This window comes from Staurois parvus, unplaced genomic scaffold, assembly GCF_062004578.1.
Source record: "Staurois parvus isolate SC_StPar_1 unplaced genomic scaffold, SC_StPar_1.0 ptg000420l, whole genome shotgun sequence".
NCBI lineage: Eukaryota > Metazoa > Chordata > Amphibia > Anura > Ranidae > Staurois > Staurois parvus.
In genome coordinates this window covers 3,566,231-3,585,690 of record NW_028318216.1, presented here as the reverse complement: position 1 = coordinate 3,585,690, position 19,460 = coordinate 3,566,231, and the positions used below count along the sequence as shown (strand labels likewise).

Here is a 19,460-nt window from a genome sequence, read left to right as displayed (position 1 = left end):
AGTTTGCGCAGCACTTTGCAGTTTAAGGTGAAAGTACAATTACAATACATTTCAGTACAGAAGGAATGTGAGGGCCCTGCTGGTGGAGCCTACAATCTAAAGGAAGGGGGACAATTGCCTACAATTACAAAAAGGTAAGCTCAGAGGTGTCTACAACTACACGATGCCTCATCGAAGACTACAACAACAAAATATTGCCCTATAGATACCTACAATTACACAACGTTGCTTTAGAGTGTACCTACAAACCCAATGGTGCCCCAAAGATGCCTACAACTACATAATAGTGCCCCAAAAATGCCTACAACTACACAATGTTGCCATAGAGTGTACCTACAAACCCAATGGTGCCACATTGGTCTCTACAACTACACGATGTTGCCCTAGAGATGCCTACAACCACACGATGTTGCCCTAGAGATGCCTACAACCACACGATGTTGCCCTAGAGATGCATACAACCACAGGATGTTGCCCTAGAGATGCATACAACCACAGGATGTTGCCTTAGAGTGTACCCTCAAACCCAATGGTGCCCCAGTGGTGTCTATGACTAAATGATGGTGCCCTGGTGATGACTACAACCACTCAATGTTGCCCTAGAGATGCCTACAACCACACAATGTTGCCCTAGAGATGCATACAACCACAGGAGGTTGCGCTAGAGATGCATACAACCACACAATGTTGCCCCAGAGATGCCTACAACTACAAGATGTTGCCTGAGAGTGTACCCTCAAACCCAATGGTGCCCCAGTGGTGTCTACGACTAAATGATGGTGCCCTGGTGATGACTACAACCACACAATGTTGCCCTAGAGATGCCTACAACCACACAATGTTGCCCTAGAGATGCATACAACCACAGGAGGTTGCCCTAGAGATGCATACAACCACACAATGTTGCCCCAGAGATGCCTACAACTACAAGATGTTGCCTGAGAGTGTACCCTCAAACCCAATGATGCCCCAGTAGTGTCTATGACTAAATGATGGTGCCCTGGTGATGACTACAACCACACAATGTTGCCCCAGAGATGCCTAAAACTACACAATGTTGCCTGAGAGTGTACCCTCAAACCCAATGGTGCCCCAGTGGTGTCTACGACTAAATGATGGTGCCCTGGTGATGCCTACAACCACACAATGTTGCCCTAGAGATGCATACAACCACAGGAGGTTGCCCTAGAGATGCCTACAACTACAAGATGTTGCCTTAGAGTGTACCCTCAAACCCAATGATGCCCCAGTGGTGTCTATGACTAAATGATGGTGCCCTGGTGATGACTACAACCACACAATGTTGCCCCAGAGATGCCTAAAACTACACAATGTTGCCTGAGAGTGTACCCTCAAACCCAATGGTGCCCCAGTGGTGTCTACGACTAAATGATGGTGCCCTGGTGATGACTACAACCACACAATGTTGCCCTAGAGATGCCTACAACCACACAATGTTGCCCTAGAGATGCATACAACCACAGGAGGTTGCCCTAGAGATGCCTACAACTACAAGATGTTGCCTTAGAGTGTACCCTCAAACCCAATGATGCCCCAGTGGTGTCTATGACTAAATGATGGTGCCCTGGTGATGACTACAACCACACAATGTTGCCCCAGAGATGCCTAAAACTACACAATGTTGCCTGAGAGTGTACCCTCAAACCCAATGGTGCCCCAGTGGTGTCTATGACTAAATGATGGTGCCCTGGTTATGACTACAACTACACAATGTCGCCCCGGAGAAGCCTACAACTACACAATGTTGCCCCAGAGATGCCTACAACTACACAATGTTGCCCCAGAGATGCCTACAACTACACAATGTTGCCTGAGAGTGTACCCTCAAACCCAATGGTGCCCCAGAGGTGTCTACAACTAAATGACGGTGCCCCAAGAATGCCAAACAATTACAGGGAGGCCAAACAACTACACAATGGAACCCCATTGATGCCAACAACTACATGATGAAGTGCCTCAGAGGTGTCTACAACTGCCTGACACTACCTCAGAGATGCCAACAACTACACAATGGTGCCTTAGAGCATGCCTATGAACACGGCCGTGCCGAGATGCCAACAACTACATGAGGGTGCCCCAGAGGAGTCTACAACTGCAGAATGGTTCCCTAGAGATGCCATCACCTACATGACTGTACATCAGATACCTCCAGCTCGGAGTATGAGCCCAGAGTCCCCATCCTATGTGCACAGGGCCCCCAGAGATGCTCTATGAAGTTGCTCCTGAGCAGCCAGTCATATAAGACCGAGGTGGAGGCGGTCCTGAGATCTGTGTGAGGGTCACCAACAAGGGGAGGGTGTCCCCACAGGCAGCAGTCACTAAGCATTGTCCCCAGGCTGTAGGAGTAATGTCAGCATTGTGCTGGTGGGTGCTGCGTAATGACTATCAGGGGTCTTCCCTCTATAGAAGGGGCTTTCCTCAGGCAGAGCCCCCCGGCTCCCAATACTCACCACACATGGTGTCTGCTCTGTATTCCGGATCTAAGCGATATGTCACTGCGTGTCTCTGACTCAGTCTGCAGCTAGTACAGTCTCAGCCACCCTACATAAGGACCACAGACCTGCACCTGACGTCACCAGAACTATCCTCATTCTGTCTATTGGACAGCCCCCCGTCCGTCACTCCCGGCAAGCGCACTCATTGGGCACTCCCCTCTGATAATCCCCGCCCTCAGTTTCATCTATCCGGTGATTGGTGGGAGGTGAAGTGGGCACGCCTTCTACTGGCTGCAGTGACGTGGCCGGATCCAACTCTTACAGAGCCACCGAGCTGATGGTGACTACACGGGGTGGGCGGAGCCGCAGGGACATTATGGGCGGAGAGGGGAAACGTCCATGGAGGCCGGCCTTTTTCTTGACGCCATTCACAATTCACGTCTACGGACAGGGAGCGCCGCCAATGGGGTGTAATGGGAGCCGGCTGTGTGCAAGGAGGGGGGAGAGTGGAGCGATCCGGGGGGTACAGAATATTGTACACGGAGCCCACAGTGGGGTGTAGTGACACCAACACAGTCATCGCCTTATGGATCACCTGCCTCTCCCTTTAGATTGTAAGCTCTGTGAGCAGGGTTCTTCTAACAGGCTATACACAGTGTGATCAATGATCGATTTCATTTCTGATCGATCTCATCTGATAGAATAATCATCCATAGTCAACAACTCATTAATCACTTTCCAGTTCCCTTCCCTCTCCTACATGTTTAAATCAGATTAGAACCCCCAAACATTATACACACTGCTCAACAAATGAGAGGAAGACTGAAAACATCAGATCTCAATGGGGAAAAATATCATGCTGGATATCTATACTGATATGGACGGGGTATTGTGTTAGGAACGTACGGATGTCCCATCGTTTGATGGAAATGAAAAGTATCAACCTACAGAGGACTGAACTCAAAGACACCCCAAAAATCAAAGTGAAAAATGATGCAGCAGGCTAGTCCATTTTGCTGAAATTTCATTGCAACAACTCAAAATGGTACTCAGTAGTTTGTATGGCCCCCAGGTGCTTGTATCCATGCCTGACAAATGTTGGGGCATGCTCCTAATGAGACGATGGATGGTGTCCTGGGGTATTTCCTCCCAGATCTGGACCAGGGCATCACTGAGCTCCTGGACAGTCTGAGGTGCAACCTGGCGGTGTCGGATGGACCAAAACATGATATCCCAGAGGGGTTCTATTGGATGTAGGTCAGACAGGAGTGGGGGCCATTCAATGGTATCAATTCCTTCATCCTCCAGGAACTGCCTGCATACTCTGACCACATGAGGCCAGGCATTGTCGTGCACCAGGAGGAACCTAGGATCCACTGCACCAGCGTAGGGTCTGACAATGGGTCCAAGGATTTCATCCCGATACCTAATGGCAGTCAGGGTGCCATTGTCTAGCCTGTAGAGGTCTGTGCGTCCCTCCATGGATATGCCTCCCCAGACCATCACTGACCCACCACCAAAACAGTCATGCTGAACGATGTTACAGGCAGTATAATGTTCTCCACGGCTTCTCCAGACCCTTTCACGTCTGTTACATGTGCTCAGGGTGAATCTGCTCTCATCTGTGAAAAGTACAGGACCCACTACTGGACTTCGGGTCCTCGGGCCACCCTCATGAAGTCTGTTTCTAATTATTTGGTCAGAGACATTAACACCAGTGACCTGCTGGAGGTCCTTTTGTAGGGCTTTGCTCATCCTTTCCTCCTTGCACAGAGGAGCAGATACCAGTCCTGCTGATGGGTTAAGGACCTTCTACAGCCCTGTCCAACTCTCCTAGAGTAACTGCCTGTCTCCTGGAATCTCCTCCATGCTCTTGAGACTGTGCTGGGAGATACAGCAAACCTTCTGGCAATGGCAGGTATTGATGTGCCATCCTGGAGGAGTTGGGCTGCCTGTGCAACCTCTGCAGGGTCCAGATATCACCTCATGCTACCAGTAGTGACACTGACCCTAGCCAAATGCAAAACTAGTGAAAAACAGTCATAAAAGATGAGTACAGAAAAAATGTCAGTGGCCTCCACCTGTAAAACCATTCCTGTTTTGGGGGTTGTCTCATTGTTGCCCATCTAGTGCACCTGTTGTTAAATTAACACCAAAGCAGCTGAAAATGATTAACAACCTCCTCTGCTACTTAAAAAGTGTTCCTTAAATTTTTTTTGAGCCGTATATATATATATATAATTTTTTTAAAAATGTTTTTATTTATTTATTTATTTTAGGCAAAGGCCCTAGAGAATAAAATGGTAGATGTTACATTTTTTTATGTCACACAATTTTTGCGCATCAGTATTTCAAACGCAATATTTTTGGTGAAAAATACTATTTAATGAATTTTAATGCTCTCGATGTATGAAGGTAAAAAAAAAACCTGTGTGCAGCAGCTCTCACAGCCCCCTCAATACTTACCTGTGCCCCATTGTGATCCAGTGATATGAAAGACAGCCTCGGCTGTCCCAGGTCTCTGCCTCCTCATTGGCTGCTGGCAATCATAGCCAGTCAGGAATGAATAGAGAGAGGGGGCGGGGCCAAACCACAGCTCCTTGTGTGATTGGACACACTGAGCAGGGTGTGCCCCCATAGCAAGCTGCCCCCAGACAAGAGGAGCCAGGAGAGCCTGCGGGGGACCCGAGAAGAGGATCCAGGCTGCTCTGTGCAAAACCACTGCACACAACATATAAGTATAGACATGTTTGTTATTTTACACACACACAAAAAATAAATGTTTAGAATCACTTTAACCTATCAGCATGTCATTGGAGTGTGAAAGGAAAGCGGAGTAACCGGTAGTGATGCCGATTACTTTTTTTTTTACGGACAAAGCTTGAATAAATTGCTGATGGGGCACATTTTTTACTAACATGAAATATGACAGAAGCGCCTAATATAATTATTATTATTATACAGGATTTATATAGCGCCAACAGTTTGCTCAGCACTTTACAATATAACGGGAGACAATACAGCAACAATACAGTTCAATACAAGAGGGTCAGGAGCTTACAATCTAAGAGGTAAACTAAGACAATCAATATTTAAAAGCTAAATTCACCATTAATGGGAAAATGTAATACATGCACATATATTTGCAGGGGAAAAAAGTGCATTTATTATTTTTACCCACAGGAGCCTGCAAAGCATTGCACCCATGATCAGTGGAGTGTCAGGCTCCTGCAGACCTTTCCTCCAGCTTTCTCCAGGAGAAAGCTGGAGGAAATACTGAAGGACTATGAATGCGCTGATCAGGAGTAAGGGTTGGGGTGCTTAGCAACATGTTACACCCTAAATACAGGTGTAACATATATAACATTCCTAAAGTTGAACTTAGCCTTTAAACCATGCAAATAATATGTAAACATTAACAATACTCATAACAAGTAACTTGCCTGGCCTTACACTACTTGCCCTACACAGGATTTACCCCCCTCCTGACCAGGCCATTTTTTGCAATATAGCGATGTATTACTTTAACTGACAGCTGCGCTGTCATGCAACGCTGTACATGAATGAGATTTATGTCATTTTTTTCCCCACAAATAGAGTTTTCTTTCAGTAGTATTTGATCGCCTGTGCGTGTTTTTATTTTTTGCGCTATAAAAAAAAAGACTGGCAATTTTGAAAAGAAAAAAAATATATATTTTTGACTTTTTGCTATAAAACGTGTCCAATAAATAAATTTAAAAATTCAAATTTCTTCATAAATTTGGGGCAAAATGTATTCTGCTACGTCTTTACTAAAAAAAAAATTCCAATACGTGTAAATTAATTTTTTTTTTTTTTAAGTCCGCAAACGTGCAAAGTACAACGAAAAACCCGTAAGTGATCACAAAAAAAGTGCAAGTGTGAACACCACACGAAAAAGTGCACTTAGGGGTGTGTTTGTCCTACCCCCGAAGGGGTTGAACCGTTACCCTGATCCTCCGGGGCACGAAGCTCCTGACAGGGACAAGGTTCCCATTTGGTCCTCCTGGCCAAAAGGCCTGGTGGACCACCGTTCCTTATGCCCAGCCGAAGCTTGACATCCAGTACTAGGTCAGGGGGTTCTCCCAAAGAGAAAACCCCCTAGGGATCAGGGGAGGAAGGAACCAAAAGGCCACACATCCTCCCCCTAGACTTCAGGGTAGGCCCGAGGACCCACACCCTCCATCCGTGAAAAACACACACATAAGCAACAGAAAAGTGACAAACGTGGGAGGTGAATAAATTAAATAAATAGAAAATAAAAAAGTGGTACCGTGCCAAATTTTGCACAGACCAGGCCCTGAGGCCCGTAGCAAAAATTGCCCTGGACTTAGCCAAAAGGCCTGGTCCTAAGGGCGCTGTGCAAAAAGAGGTGAAAAACAGTGACCATGTGCCATCTTCACACTGTGGGGTCCCACACCCAGGTGTTACTAGTGGCACCCCTGAGAGCGTCTTCCTCAGGGGGCAATGAGTTTGCGGACTTTTTGCTTCCTCAGCCTCTGGTCAGACCAAGGTAGATCCGTCCAAACCAGGAGGTACTGGGTCTTTCCAGCCTTCCCAGAGGAATTACTCCCAAGGCCCCAGAACAAATCATGGCGCTCCCTGGTTTCTGTCCCTCCGGTCCAGCCTTCCGGACCCCCATCATACCAGTGAGGGTACTATACAACAGCCATCCCCGCAAAGCTAGAATGGCCGGGAGCACCCCCACTGGACACTGATAAGAACAGATACTACACTTGATCTTAGCCAAAAGGCCAAGAAGCGTAAATTAATTGTTTACGTGAAAGTTATAGCGTCTACAAATGGTGGTATATATACTGGAATTTTGTTTTTTTCAATAGTAGTAGTGGCGACCAGCAACTTATAGTGGGACTGCGGTGGGCATTCTGACACTCGGGGGGGGGGGGACTGACTAACTTTCACTGAAATCTCCAGTGACATTAATACAGTGATCATTGCTAATAAAAAGCACTGTATTAATGACACTAGCCAGGAAGGGGTTAACATCTGGGGCGATCAAAGGGTTAACTGTGTGCTGTTTTATTGTGTGCCGTGCAGAGAGATACAAAACAGCATGTTTATGCTGACAGGAGAGAGACCTGCGTTGTTTATACACAGGTCTTTCCCCTGTCAGCTTTCCCAGACGATCGCCGAGTCCTGGCTGGGAATCACCGGCTGGGACCAAATGATCGACATCTCTAGCCGCCAATAGTGGCACAAGTAGGGCGGCGCGTGCACCCCCTACCCAGAAATGCAAATCACATTATATATATATACACACACACACACACACACATGATTTTGTGCAGCCCTGCTGCTCTGTAGCACTACTTCTGTTATAGGGTGGAGGGAAAGTGGCTAAATGTCAAGACAGCCTGACAAAATGTGAGCAAGAGCTGAGATTATGAAGAACATGGGAAGGGCACCCTGGAAAAGAACCCAAAAATACGTTTGGTGGCACGTGTAGCACGTCGTGGTGGCGTGGCCAGTGGGAGGGTCTTAAAGGGGAATTGAACAGAATCTGCTCCTGGTGTATACACTGCACACATACTGTATACCACAGTTCTTGTACCAAAACTACTAATACCACAATATACTAATTACTGCGCCACAACCGACAGCCTCACAGACACAAATATACCTCAGGACATAGGCACTTTTTTTTTACATTAAATGTTTCCATTACATATGTTTTTATGCACACAAAAAGGATATTTTCGTCTTAGTGAGCTTTACTGAGTGGTTAGCAGCTCTGCCCAGCAACACTAGGGTCTTTGGTTTGAATCCCAACCACAGTGCCACCTGCCTGGAGTTTGCATGTTCTCCCTGTGCCTGCGTAGGATTCCTCCGGGTACTCTGGTTTTCATTCCAAAGACCTGCTGGTGGGTTAATTGGCTCCGTCTCTAATATATAGTGTTTGAATGTGAGTTAGGGACCTTAGATTGGAAGCTCCTGGCGGGCAGGGACTGATGTGAATATTCAGTATACGTATATATGAAAAGCATTTCGGAAATTGACTGCTCTATATAGGTACCTATAATAAAATAAAACATAAAACCAGCAACTGTTGAGACAATGAACACCTTGGTCAGGTCTATGTACAACATAATGTATGAGTGCAGGGGTCAGGAGTAAGTAGCAAACAAAACAACATATGGAGTGCAGCAGTCAGGATGAGAATCACATTCAAATCAAAGTCCCCCAGCTTTCCCCCGATTCACACCGCTGCAACTTCAGATGCGACATGTGAGTTACAAATCACAACTGAAGTCGCATCTAATGTATTTCTATGGCACTGTCTTAGTAGGTGCGATTTCATGTAGCGCAATTTGAAAAATAGTTCCTGCAATACTTTTTCATGACTTCGGTGCAATTTAACTCTCATAGACTATAAAGCCTAGTACACACAGACCGAATGTCGGGCGGCATCAGCCGGTTCAAGAGAAACCGACTGACATTCGGCCCGTGTGTACGGCAGTCGGTCCAACAAAAGCCAGCCGTTCGGCCGGCTTCTGTTGAAGGGGCATGACTGGAAAAGGTCTGCTAATTGGTTCCCAACCAGCACTCTCAGCCAATGGCTGAGAGCGCTGACCAGAGTGTTTTGGTGGGGGGGGCATTCAACAGAACACAATAGCGCAGCAGGGGAGATTGCTGTACTAACATTGGATGGTTTCATTCAGCCCGCTGAAAAAAAACTAGTAGAGTGTACTATACTGAAGGTATATGGCACTGAAATCACACGTGTGACTATATCAGCGTTACTTTGAAGTCGCACATTAAATTGGATTAAATTGCACCACTTTGAAATCACATTTGGTGTGAACCAGGGCTAAATCAGAGTCCCCCTCCTTACATCTATGTCCCCAGAGTTAGTAGTACTAAGGGGGCACTGTGAAGGTAGTACCTCCAGAGTGTCCCCTGACATCATCCTCCAGAGTGCCCCCTTATATACTCCAAAGTGCCCCCCTAGTACTGCTGTACTAGAGGGACACTCTGGAGGCACTAAATTGGTACCTCCAGAGTGTCCCCTTACATCCTCTAGAGTGTCCCCTTACATCCTCCAGAGTATCGCCTTTGTTTCATGGCTCAGCAAGAATGATATCTCCTGGAAGAATTATACGTTCAAGTGAATGGGACCGTGCCGCAAACGCAAAGCAGCTGCATCACAGTAGTACAAGCTTTTAGAAGATAAAACATGCAGTGAGGGGACAACATATCCACTGCAGATCAGAGGGAAATGCTACTATGGAGTCCTTCTAGAGTATAAAGGTGTAATCTGTCCTGGTTGGACTTCAGACTTCTAGGGTCTGATGTTCTCTTTGCTATTGACGTGTGGTGTCATCATGCCAAGATCAATAGAGCTCTCTAATGCAGGCCATATGGATCGAATTCCGAACAAATTTTCTTCAGAAAATCTGAATTTTCATGCGTTTTGTAATGCGATGGTGCCACCATTGATTTCGAAATTCAACCAACCAAGCTTTCAATTTCACCTCATGTTACTACAGAAATGAATTTTCATGGCCAAGAATTTTCTTTTCTTTCCAGGTCACAGCTCAGGCTTATTTCTTTCTCATTTACATTTCTTGCACGATTCTCCCATCATTGATTTGAAATTCTTTCGTTTTTAAAAAATTTCCAACATGCCCGATCAGTCAAACTTGATGGTTACACGAAAATCGGCCATTTCTGTGGCCCACTAATGGTGCGAAATTCGAACGAAAATTCTTAGAAAAGATTTTTGAAAGAAAATTCTTTCGGAATTCGACCCGTGTATGGGCGGCTTAAGACTAAGAAAGAAGGGTGTGGATGCTTTTGAGTCTTAAAAGGGATTTAAAAGATCACCAAATTAACTGAAACTAATCATTTCATTGTTTATAGAAATAATCTACAAGTGCGTAGATTTCAAAGAATTTATCCAGGAATGTCCAAACCAACAGATTCAGCCCAAAAGCTGACTTGTTGGTGCTAAAAGAAGTCTCCAAGAAGCCCAAAATTTCATTGCAGGATTTTCAATTAACTCTTACAACAGTTCGTATCAAAGCACATCTACAATCAGAATGAGATTGCATTGATTCAACCTGCAAGGAAGGAGTGCCAGGAAAGTCTTTGTATTTTTATTTACAGTTCTTTACAATGTCAAATTGTATCAGCAACAGCAGATCTAGGTTTACTATTGTTATACAGACAACAATCTTATCTCCTGGCTAGTTGTTCCTTAAATGCAGTCACAGCCTGAAAGTATCTTCCTCTGTTTTTTGAACAATTAAAAATAGGTAATTTCCCTCAAGTCAAATAGTATAGGTGATCTATGTGCATTGCAGGGATTTTAACAAAAATTTGTACCTTTTGTCATTCTGAAAAAATAGCTGTTTGTTTGTCTGTGTCCATGTGTAGAGTGACTCTGTATGGGAGTGGTTTTATTTATCAACCAGCTGCTGCATTTGCAGGGTTCTAATGAGGAAAGTGGCAGGGTCTGCATCCCATTGGACATGTTTCCTTTAGGGAGTACCTCATCAAAAATGACATTTTTGTTGCAGGGGATGCCCAAACCATACATGGAGGAAATGATATTTCTGGGGGGCGTTCCGGATATCATCTGTGTACAGAATGCTTCCAGGTAGCCATATTGCATTGCATTTTACAGAAAATGACAGCACTGCTGCAGATTGAAAAGCAAAGGTAATTTTTAATAACATTCAATTATAATATGACTTGTGTTGCAATTGTATAAGCTCTAAAAAAGAAAACAATTTTCACAAAAGTGAAGTTACCCTTTAATTTGAATCCTTCTGAATTCGCCACACTTCAAGTCATGGGTGACCCTGCAAGCTTCACCCGACTTTACAAAAGTCAATTTCAAAATTTACTGAGCTGGGTGGCAAATTATCAAACCGTGAATGTATCTGATTATTGCAATAGCTGGCAATGGAGATCCCTGCTTCTACGCTACTTAGCAAGGATGATAAAAGCAATCGATTTTCTCTTGTTCAGTGCAGATAGCAATAATCGCATGCTAAATATCCGATATGCTGGTTGTACCTAAGTCAACTGATAGATTGATTTGGATACAATCAGCCTGCCAATACACAGATCGAATATTGGCCAGTCCCTGCTGAACCGACCAATATTGGAACCATCTATGACCACAGTCCCACACCTTATACAGTGTTGATACATGCTGTGAAACGTTCTGCATGAATAAGGAGCTATTAGAATGAAGAATGAAGCAGGCATGCATAAAAAGATTGTCAAGCACACACCTGTTAGCACATTAATTCAATCTTGTTCATACAGATAGATCAAGTTGACCTAAATCAGGTCTATGTGGAGCCAAAGTAATTAAACTTCTAATGCAAATTCTCAGTGCCTCTTTCAAATACTGTACATGTGTGATATACAGCTCAGGCCTGTGCATTTTCTGTTTATTTTCCCACGTGAATACCTGGCAGAGTTAACTGTTGATCAAATCTATAGATTATGAAATATAATATTTCTCTGATATGATTTGGTAAATGAAGAGTTCTTACCCAGAAGTGAAAAGTTTAACACAACAACCAAAATTTATTGGTGAATAGGATTGAGGTCTAAACTAACACAAACAATCTAGTTACATAAAAGAAACATTATTAAGAAAGCTCAAACATATAACAAATTACAAACAGTGAGACAGAAAAAACATAAGACAAACATTTAGATATAAGTGCAAGGGATATGTTCCATAACTACAATGGAACTGGACGTACAAGTTCCATTCCCTTCATCTGGTATTCCAAAGACAGCCCCTCTCTCTCTAGTGTCCATAGTGATAGGTCTCTCCTTCATTAATTTTAATAGAGTATCTCTGACTGATTGGCTAACCTATTCTCTTTCATAAATGGCTAACTTCAAACCCCCTGTATTTAGCATACACCAACCCCCTTTAAGGCCAATCTTGGCACACCCTTTATGGAATTTAAGCAGGGCAGTTTATGACATTTTCCTGGGACATTAAGTATTCATGAACAGCTGGCCACCTTCATTGCATATCTAAATGAGGTATCCTTTGAAATGCATATTGTGAAGCCAACAGATTTTGTCCCATTAGATAAACTAACTTTGGCACCAAACTGTCTGAAAGAGGATTCTCAGCAAAGACTTCTGTTAACCAGTATATAAGGTGTAATTAATAGATTATTCCCTTTGGCCACTATGGTATCTATAGAACAGGAATTTATGAGAAGACATATTGCCCACCCAGACTGATAGAGCTCCAACTGAAATATAGTCATAATTACAGTATTATTTACATTGTTTAATGGAGATTTCACATAAACTCATTATCTAACATTAACCAACTATCATTTCTTGTATATTATAAATACTTGACTATTTTGAGTCTGCTTAAAAAGAAGTGTAGAAATAACATACTGGGGTCACTGAGGTTAAGAGATCAGATATGAACTGTTTATGGGGTAAATATATTCCTTTCTGGATGGCACTCATTTAAGACCACTCTATAGCAGATGTACTGCTACAGGGCGGCTGCTCTGTGCAAAATCACATAAATATACGTGATTGTACCTCTCCAGGTAGGGAGCGCATGTGCCCTCCTGCCTGCACTGTCATTGGCTCCTGGTGATGTCAATCACCGGGTCCCAGCCAGCGATTCATGGCCGGGACTCGGGATCGACAGAGCAGCTGACAGGGGAGAGATCTGAGTGTAAACAACACAGAGCTCTCTCCTGTCAGTGGGGACGTGCTGCTATTTATCTCTCTGCAAAGCAGAGAAAGGTGAAAAATCTTGTCTGTTTACTAGTACTCTCCCCAACTTTACCCACCTCCACTAACTGTCTGACTCTTTTCATTTTATTTAGATGTGTGTTTGGCTATACTGTGTGTGTATTTTTAGGGGACAACTGTACAACAGACATGCTGGTTGGATCATGCCTGCATGTTGTTGGATCAGGCTAGCACAACTGACCTCCATCCAGGGGCGGACTGACAACTTATGGGGCCCCCGGGCAATAGGGGATCATGGGGCCCCTGTGTCCTTCCCCAAACTCAAAAAAGCCTATGAAAAAGGTGCCAGGAGCATCTTATGGGGCCCCCTACTGACCCCAGGCCCTCGGGCAGTGCCTGAGTTTCCAAATGGTCAGTCTGCCCCTGCCTCCATCGGGTATATATGTCATGTCAGATCCTTTCTTTGGTTATGGCTTCAGTTTTTATGCTGGGTGACTTTGAAGCATCATTAAACAAGTCCTTTAGAATGTCATGGGGTGCAGAGAGGACATTTTATTGACCACACCACAAAATGCCCTTTTTGTAATGCACTTCATACTTTATATGGGGGTATCTTTATTAGATTGTCCAAAGCTTAAGGCTGACCATACACTATACAATTTTCTTGAGATTTTTGGTTTAGATTTACCAAAAACCATATAATAGGAGGTCAAACCTAACAACACTTTCAATTGTATCCAATTAGGGTGGCTCTTGTACTACATAGTTGAAGGTAAATCTAAACGAAATTGGACAGAAAATTGTATAGTGTATGGCCAGCCTAAGTATTCAGAAACACTGTCTTCAATGGATGTAGGCCTAGAAATGTCAAATGGCTTTATCTAATGAATAGTTTTAATTTATAAGTTCAATAACCTATAACAACCAATTGGATTTTACACTGCTAAATTTGGACCAGTAAAAGATAGAACCCGACTAGCTGTCATGCACTTTTATTCTGTAAAGTTGAATGTTTCAAAAATGTTTTCTTTGTGTATTATGTAGCTACATTTTTAGATACATTTTACACACATATACAGTAAGTATGAAAGCTCTTGTGCAGTTGATTACACACCAATGGAATAAAGGTCCCTGGGAAACTAAAGTCGAGGGGCCTATTATATATAGAGTATTGCTTACATTAAAGCAGTAATAAACCAAAAAACAAACATTTTTTATTATCCAATTCTTAGAAGTGGTGGCTGCATTTTCTTTTTTCTTTGTTTTTCTTTATTTTGACCTGGTGATCCGGCTTATGTCTGTTTGTTTTTCAGTTTTCTTTAACAGACCAAGTTGTCCAGCAAAAGAGGCAGTTAGAGGATTGAGATTCATTTGGGCAGAATTAAATCCCCCTATCCTTCTCAGCCAAGGAAGCTTTCATTTAGCCTCTGTTAAATCTGCAACTGCCATTGTGCTGTACATGTGATTAGTTATGACACCAGCCGTTTGATGGTTTGACAGTTTGTTTGATTGCACAAGCAAATGTGACAGTTACATTCCCAGCATGCCGCAAATCTAACTGTTTTTTGAAACTGATAGGTTTAGTTCTGCTTTATCCCGAAAGTAAAAGAAATGTTACCGTAGATCAGGGGTGTCAAACTGGCGGTCCTCCAGCTGTTGCGAAACTACAAGTCCCATCATGCCTCTGCCTTTGGGAGTCATGCTTGTAACTGTCAATCTTGCAATGCCTCATGGGACTTGTAGTTTGGCAACAGCTGGAGGGCCGCTAGTTTGACACCCGTGCTGTAGATGCTTAAAAAGTGTTAGCTGGAATTAGGCTTTAATTTGTTAGACAAGTCTATGTAAAGCTGCTAGTACATCTGGGGCAGCACAGTGGCTAAATAGTTAGCACTTCTGCCTGGCAGTACTAGGGTTGTTGGTTCGAATCCCAGCCACGGCACCTCCTGCTTGGAGTTTGCATGTTCTCCCTGTGCCTGCGTGGGTTTCCTCCAGGTACTCTGGTTTCCTCCCACACTCCAAAGACATGCTGGTAGGTTAGTTGGATCCTGTCTAAATTGGCCCTTGTATATGAATGTGAGTTAGGGACCTCAGATTGTATACTCTCTGAGGGTTAGGGACTGATGTGAATGTACAATATATATGTAAAGTGCTGTGTAAATTGAGGGCGCTATAGAAGTACCTGAAATAAATAAATAACAGGATTGACAATGGGTGTCTGAGTTGCTCCATAATAGATGGAGACACTCTAAGAAAGGAAGTGTGTTACTGGCTGGATCACCAGATAAAAATGAAGGAAAGAAAATCCTAAACCAGGGGGGCTCAACCTGTGTCCTCTGAGCCCTTTGATGTGGCCCTCCACCTCAAATTGGGGAAGCGCACTTCTATGTTATCCTGCAGGTTTGGTGTGCTTTATGAAAGTGCACCAAAACTTCTGAGTGGTTTGGGGGTACAAACATGTGTCATCTATGGGGTTTTACCTCCCTCCAAACTGCAAATGTAAATGAACCTCTACTGTCCTGAACCCCCTGGAAGGCTGCTTCCACACTGATGTGCTGTGGTTTGCATCTGTGGTTTTCCGGCTTTAGCTGTGCTTTGCCATGGATTTCTATTATATATTGTGAATGAGATGCACTTTCTGAAAGTGCACCAAAACACAAGATATAATAAAAGTCCATGGCAAAGCACAGCTAAAGCCAGAAAAAGCCACAGGTGCAAACCACAGCACATCAGTGTGGAAGCAGCCTTCTAGGGGGCTCAGGACAGTAGAGATTCATTTACATTTGCAGTTTGGAGAGAGGTAAAACATCATAGATGACACATGTTTGTACCCCCAAGCCACTGGTGTTGCGTCAGAGGTCACAATGGTGACCCTGCCCCATTCTCCAAGGGGCCCATGCGGCCTCCATGTCAAATCCTGTTTTACACATGGACAGGAGGGGCTGTGGGGGCAGCATATACAGGAACTGATCCTCTCCATTTTCCTCCTGCAACCACTGAAAGCAGTCTTCTCTTGGTCATCATGCTATTCTAAGTAAAACTAAATCTAAATTATGAACCATTTCATTTGATTGTGGCCCAGGACCAGTTATCAAATCACTCAAGTGGCCCTCACTGTTCAAAAGGTTGAGCACCCCTGACCTAAACTAAGAAAATGAATACAGCTACCACAGCTAAGCATGGTAAGCTGCAATATATTAAATGCTTGTTTTTGGGTTTAATACTGCTTCAACAAGTAATTATGCCAGCAAACAACAATAACTACAGCCCCTTGCATCATCTGCTCAAGATCTGTAAACCAAAGTTTTCAAATCGGTCCATAAATTACAAGAAATATGCTAGCTATTTACAGTGACAGTTTTCAACTATATCGTCTAAAAGTGCAACAATGATGACATTGTACAGACTCACCGGTAGACCTCCTCCAGCAACCCAGAATAGGCTCAATAAAGTATTGAACCTCTTTCCCTTCCTGCTTGCCCTCGACCTTTTCATACTTTCTACTATCTGGAGTAAATATCATATATAATAATATAAAAGTGATTTTTAGAAATGTTGTCATAAGTTATAAAGTGCAAAATGAAGGTATGTGTGTGTTATACACCTTGTCATGTTCAGTAGCTAGAAGGGAATTTTTCAAGACAGAAATATGGGAGCTGCCAATACTGACTCTTTTTTGATGGTGCAGGTTCCTGAGATGTTAGTACCTTTGCTCATTATTATTTATTACAGGTACTTATTTAGTGCTGTCAATTTACATAGCACTTTACATGTATATATTGTACATTCACATCAGTCCCTAACCCTCAAGGGGTGTACAATCTAAGGTCCCTAACTTACATTCATACATACACATACTAGGGCCAGTTTAGACAGGAGCCAATTAACCTACCAACATATCTTTGGGAGGAAACCAGAGTACCCATAGGAAACCCACACAGGCACAGGGAGAACATGCAAACTCCAGGCAGGTGGTTCCATGGCTTGAATTTGAACCAACAACTAGTGCTGCCAGGCATAAGTGCTAACCATTTAGCGACTGTGCTGCCCATTACTAAATAAGTCAATGGGTTTGATTTACTAAAGCCAATTAGACTCTAGGCAGGTGGTGCCATGGCTGGGATTCGAACCAAGAACTCTAGTACTGCCAGGCAGAAATGCTAACCATTTAGCCACTGTGCTGCCCATTACTAAATGAGTCAATGGGTTTGATTTACTAAAGCCAATTAGACTCCAGGCAGGTGGTGCCATGGCTGGGATTTGAAGCAAGAACTCTAGTACTGCCAGGCAGAAGTGCTAACCATTTAGCCACTGTGCTGGCCATTACTAAGTGAGTCATTGGGGTTGATTTACTAAAGCCAATTAGACTCACTCTCTTTTTTTCTATATACTTGTTCTGAAAACTTTAAAATAAAATCTGAAATAATAAAAAGACAATTAGACTGTTTTCTTCGCAATAGAGGTTTCACTTTGTATTAGCATTTTTCCCAGAACTTAGTTAAATTGGTGAAATTTTACTTTGCAAAGAATACCTAATTGTGTGCAAGAAAAAGTAAAAAAAACAGCATTTTTCTTGCACGTGATTTGATTCTGGAAGTAAACAGAGCTTCACCTCATTCACCTATCTCTGGGGAAAACACTTTTGCAAAGTGCAACCTCCCTTGCAAAGTGAACAGTCTATTTGACTTTAATGAATCAACCTAATTGCCTCTGACACACATACCTGTTCTAGGAGATTAAGACTGACAACCTGGAGTTCGATGCTAATGATATAGAGTATAGTAATACCCAGTGATAGAGTGACTTTATACAAATAAAGTGTCATATATATATATATATATATATATATATATATATATATATATATAGTCATCTAGTGAAAGAAGTAATAAAATAGTTAAAAAAAAGAATAACACTTACCCCCAGCCACCCATTTTACTGCCTTGGCTGTCGTTTCCTCCATATCTCTGATTTAACTGGTTCTCTTGTGGGTTCCGTGTAATTATCTGTTGCTTATGAATGATTGACGCTGGCTTATAATTGGTTATCTCCTGAGCCAATCGACGTTGCTGGAACTTGTGTTATATCATATGATGGTCAAGACTAAGAACCTGAAGGGAGGCCCACAATCTCTAACTCCTCCTGGGAGAGAACGAATAATTATACAGTAAAAATAAAAATGCCTCCCTTGATCTTGACCACAAGGCAGCCGAGTGCTGTCCCGGGCTTTGTTTTTAATAGAATCATTTATTGAGTAAAGCAATGAATGTAGAACAGGTCCCAACAGACAAACGTTACCCAAAAAAAAAAAATCTTCAAAATATTTAATGCATGTCAGAGCAGCTGAGTTTTGTTCAGCAAACGTTTATCTCAAAGCTCCAGAAATTTGAAAATGAACATTCACAGCTGCAGTAATAAGTTGATCCCCTCCTGCCCTGTAAAGAGAAGATTTTTCTGCCCGATTGTAATTCAGGAAAGGCTTGAGTCATTCTGAGCCTTGGACCCCAAATGGGTGGGTGCGCACGCTGACATACTGGTGACCAAGCAACCATCTGTAATATCATAGTTATTACATAAGCAGACCAGACGTTTATTAAGTTGTTTTGTTTTTTCTTTTACGACATACAACATAGTCATCACTGTTGAAACTTTCCATTAGTCAAGAGAAGAGTACAAGTCTAACTTTTCTAGTATATTACACATCTCTGAACTCTGAATAACCAGAAGCTTTGCCTTGCAGCCCTGAGGTGCTGATACTGTAGATGTTGGTGTGTTTTCACTTATAGGGGCACGATGCGAAGCACGCAGCGGTGTACAGAAGATACAGAAAATACACTGGGGGTGAAATACATATATAGAGTTACAGGAAATGTGAAGTCATCTAAGAAATGTTAGGAAGGGGTCCTGCCTCACAGAGCTTACCAAATGAATCCAATTATTGGGGGGTGAGTAAGTCCTATGTATGTTTGCACAATTAATTCCTTCCCTGACATCACAGACAGCAATTACCCTGTGAATTGTGAAATCTGCTAAAGAAAACAGCTAAATGACCCATGCTGAGTGAAGTGAGAAGTGTAGACTCAACCACGGTGACATAAAGGGGCCCATTTAAAAAGCAGCGGAAGACTTGACTGCGACCATGCTGTTGTTAAAAAAAAATGCATAGCACATTGCTTTACAAGTAAATATGGTAAGCTAAAAAAGTAAAAAGACATGAAGCAAGCAAAGCAAAATTCTTTTTTTATGTATGGGGGGAAAAGTCATGTT

General features: G+C 43.1%; 1 protein-coding gene and 1 pseudogene across 3 annotated transcripts in view; both read right to left on the bottom strand.

The window, feature by feature from the left end:
• The window catches only part of LOC149454712 (glutamine--fructose-6-phosphate aminotransferase [isomerizing] 1), a 71,063-nt gene extending 52,816 nt beyond the window's left edge, over nt 1–18,247 (bottom strand). For 2 of the 3 annotated variants that reach the window (XM_089687206.1, XM_089687208.1), the window contains exon 1: nt 18,114–18,247. In XM_089687206.1, the coding sequence (XP_089543332.1) occupies nt 18,114–18,156 (43 nt within the window). In that variant the 5' untranslated portion in view covers nt 18,157–18,247. Of the gene's footprint in view, nt 1–2,471; nt 2,604–18,113 lie in introns of those variants that run through there. The other variant, XM_089687207.1, reaches the window with a different exon arrangement.
• On the bottom strand, nt 7,125–7,240 carry LOC149454713 (U2 spliceosomal RNA; annotated as a pseudogene).
• Nucleotides 18,248–19,460: the final 1,213 nt, after the last annotated feature.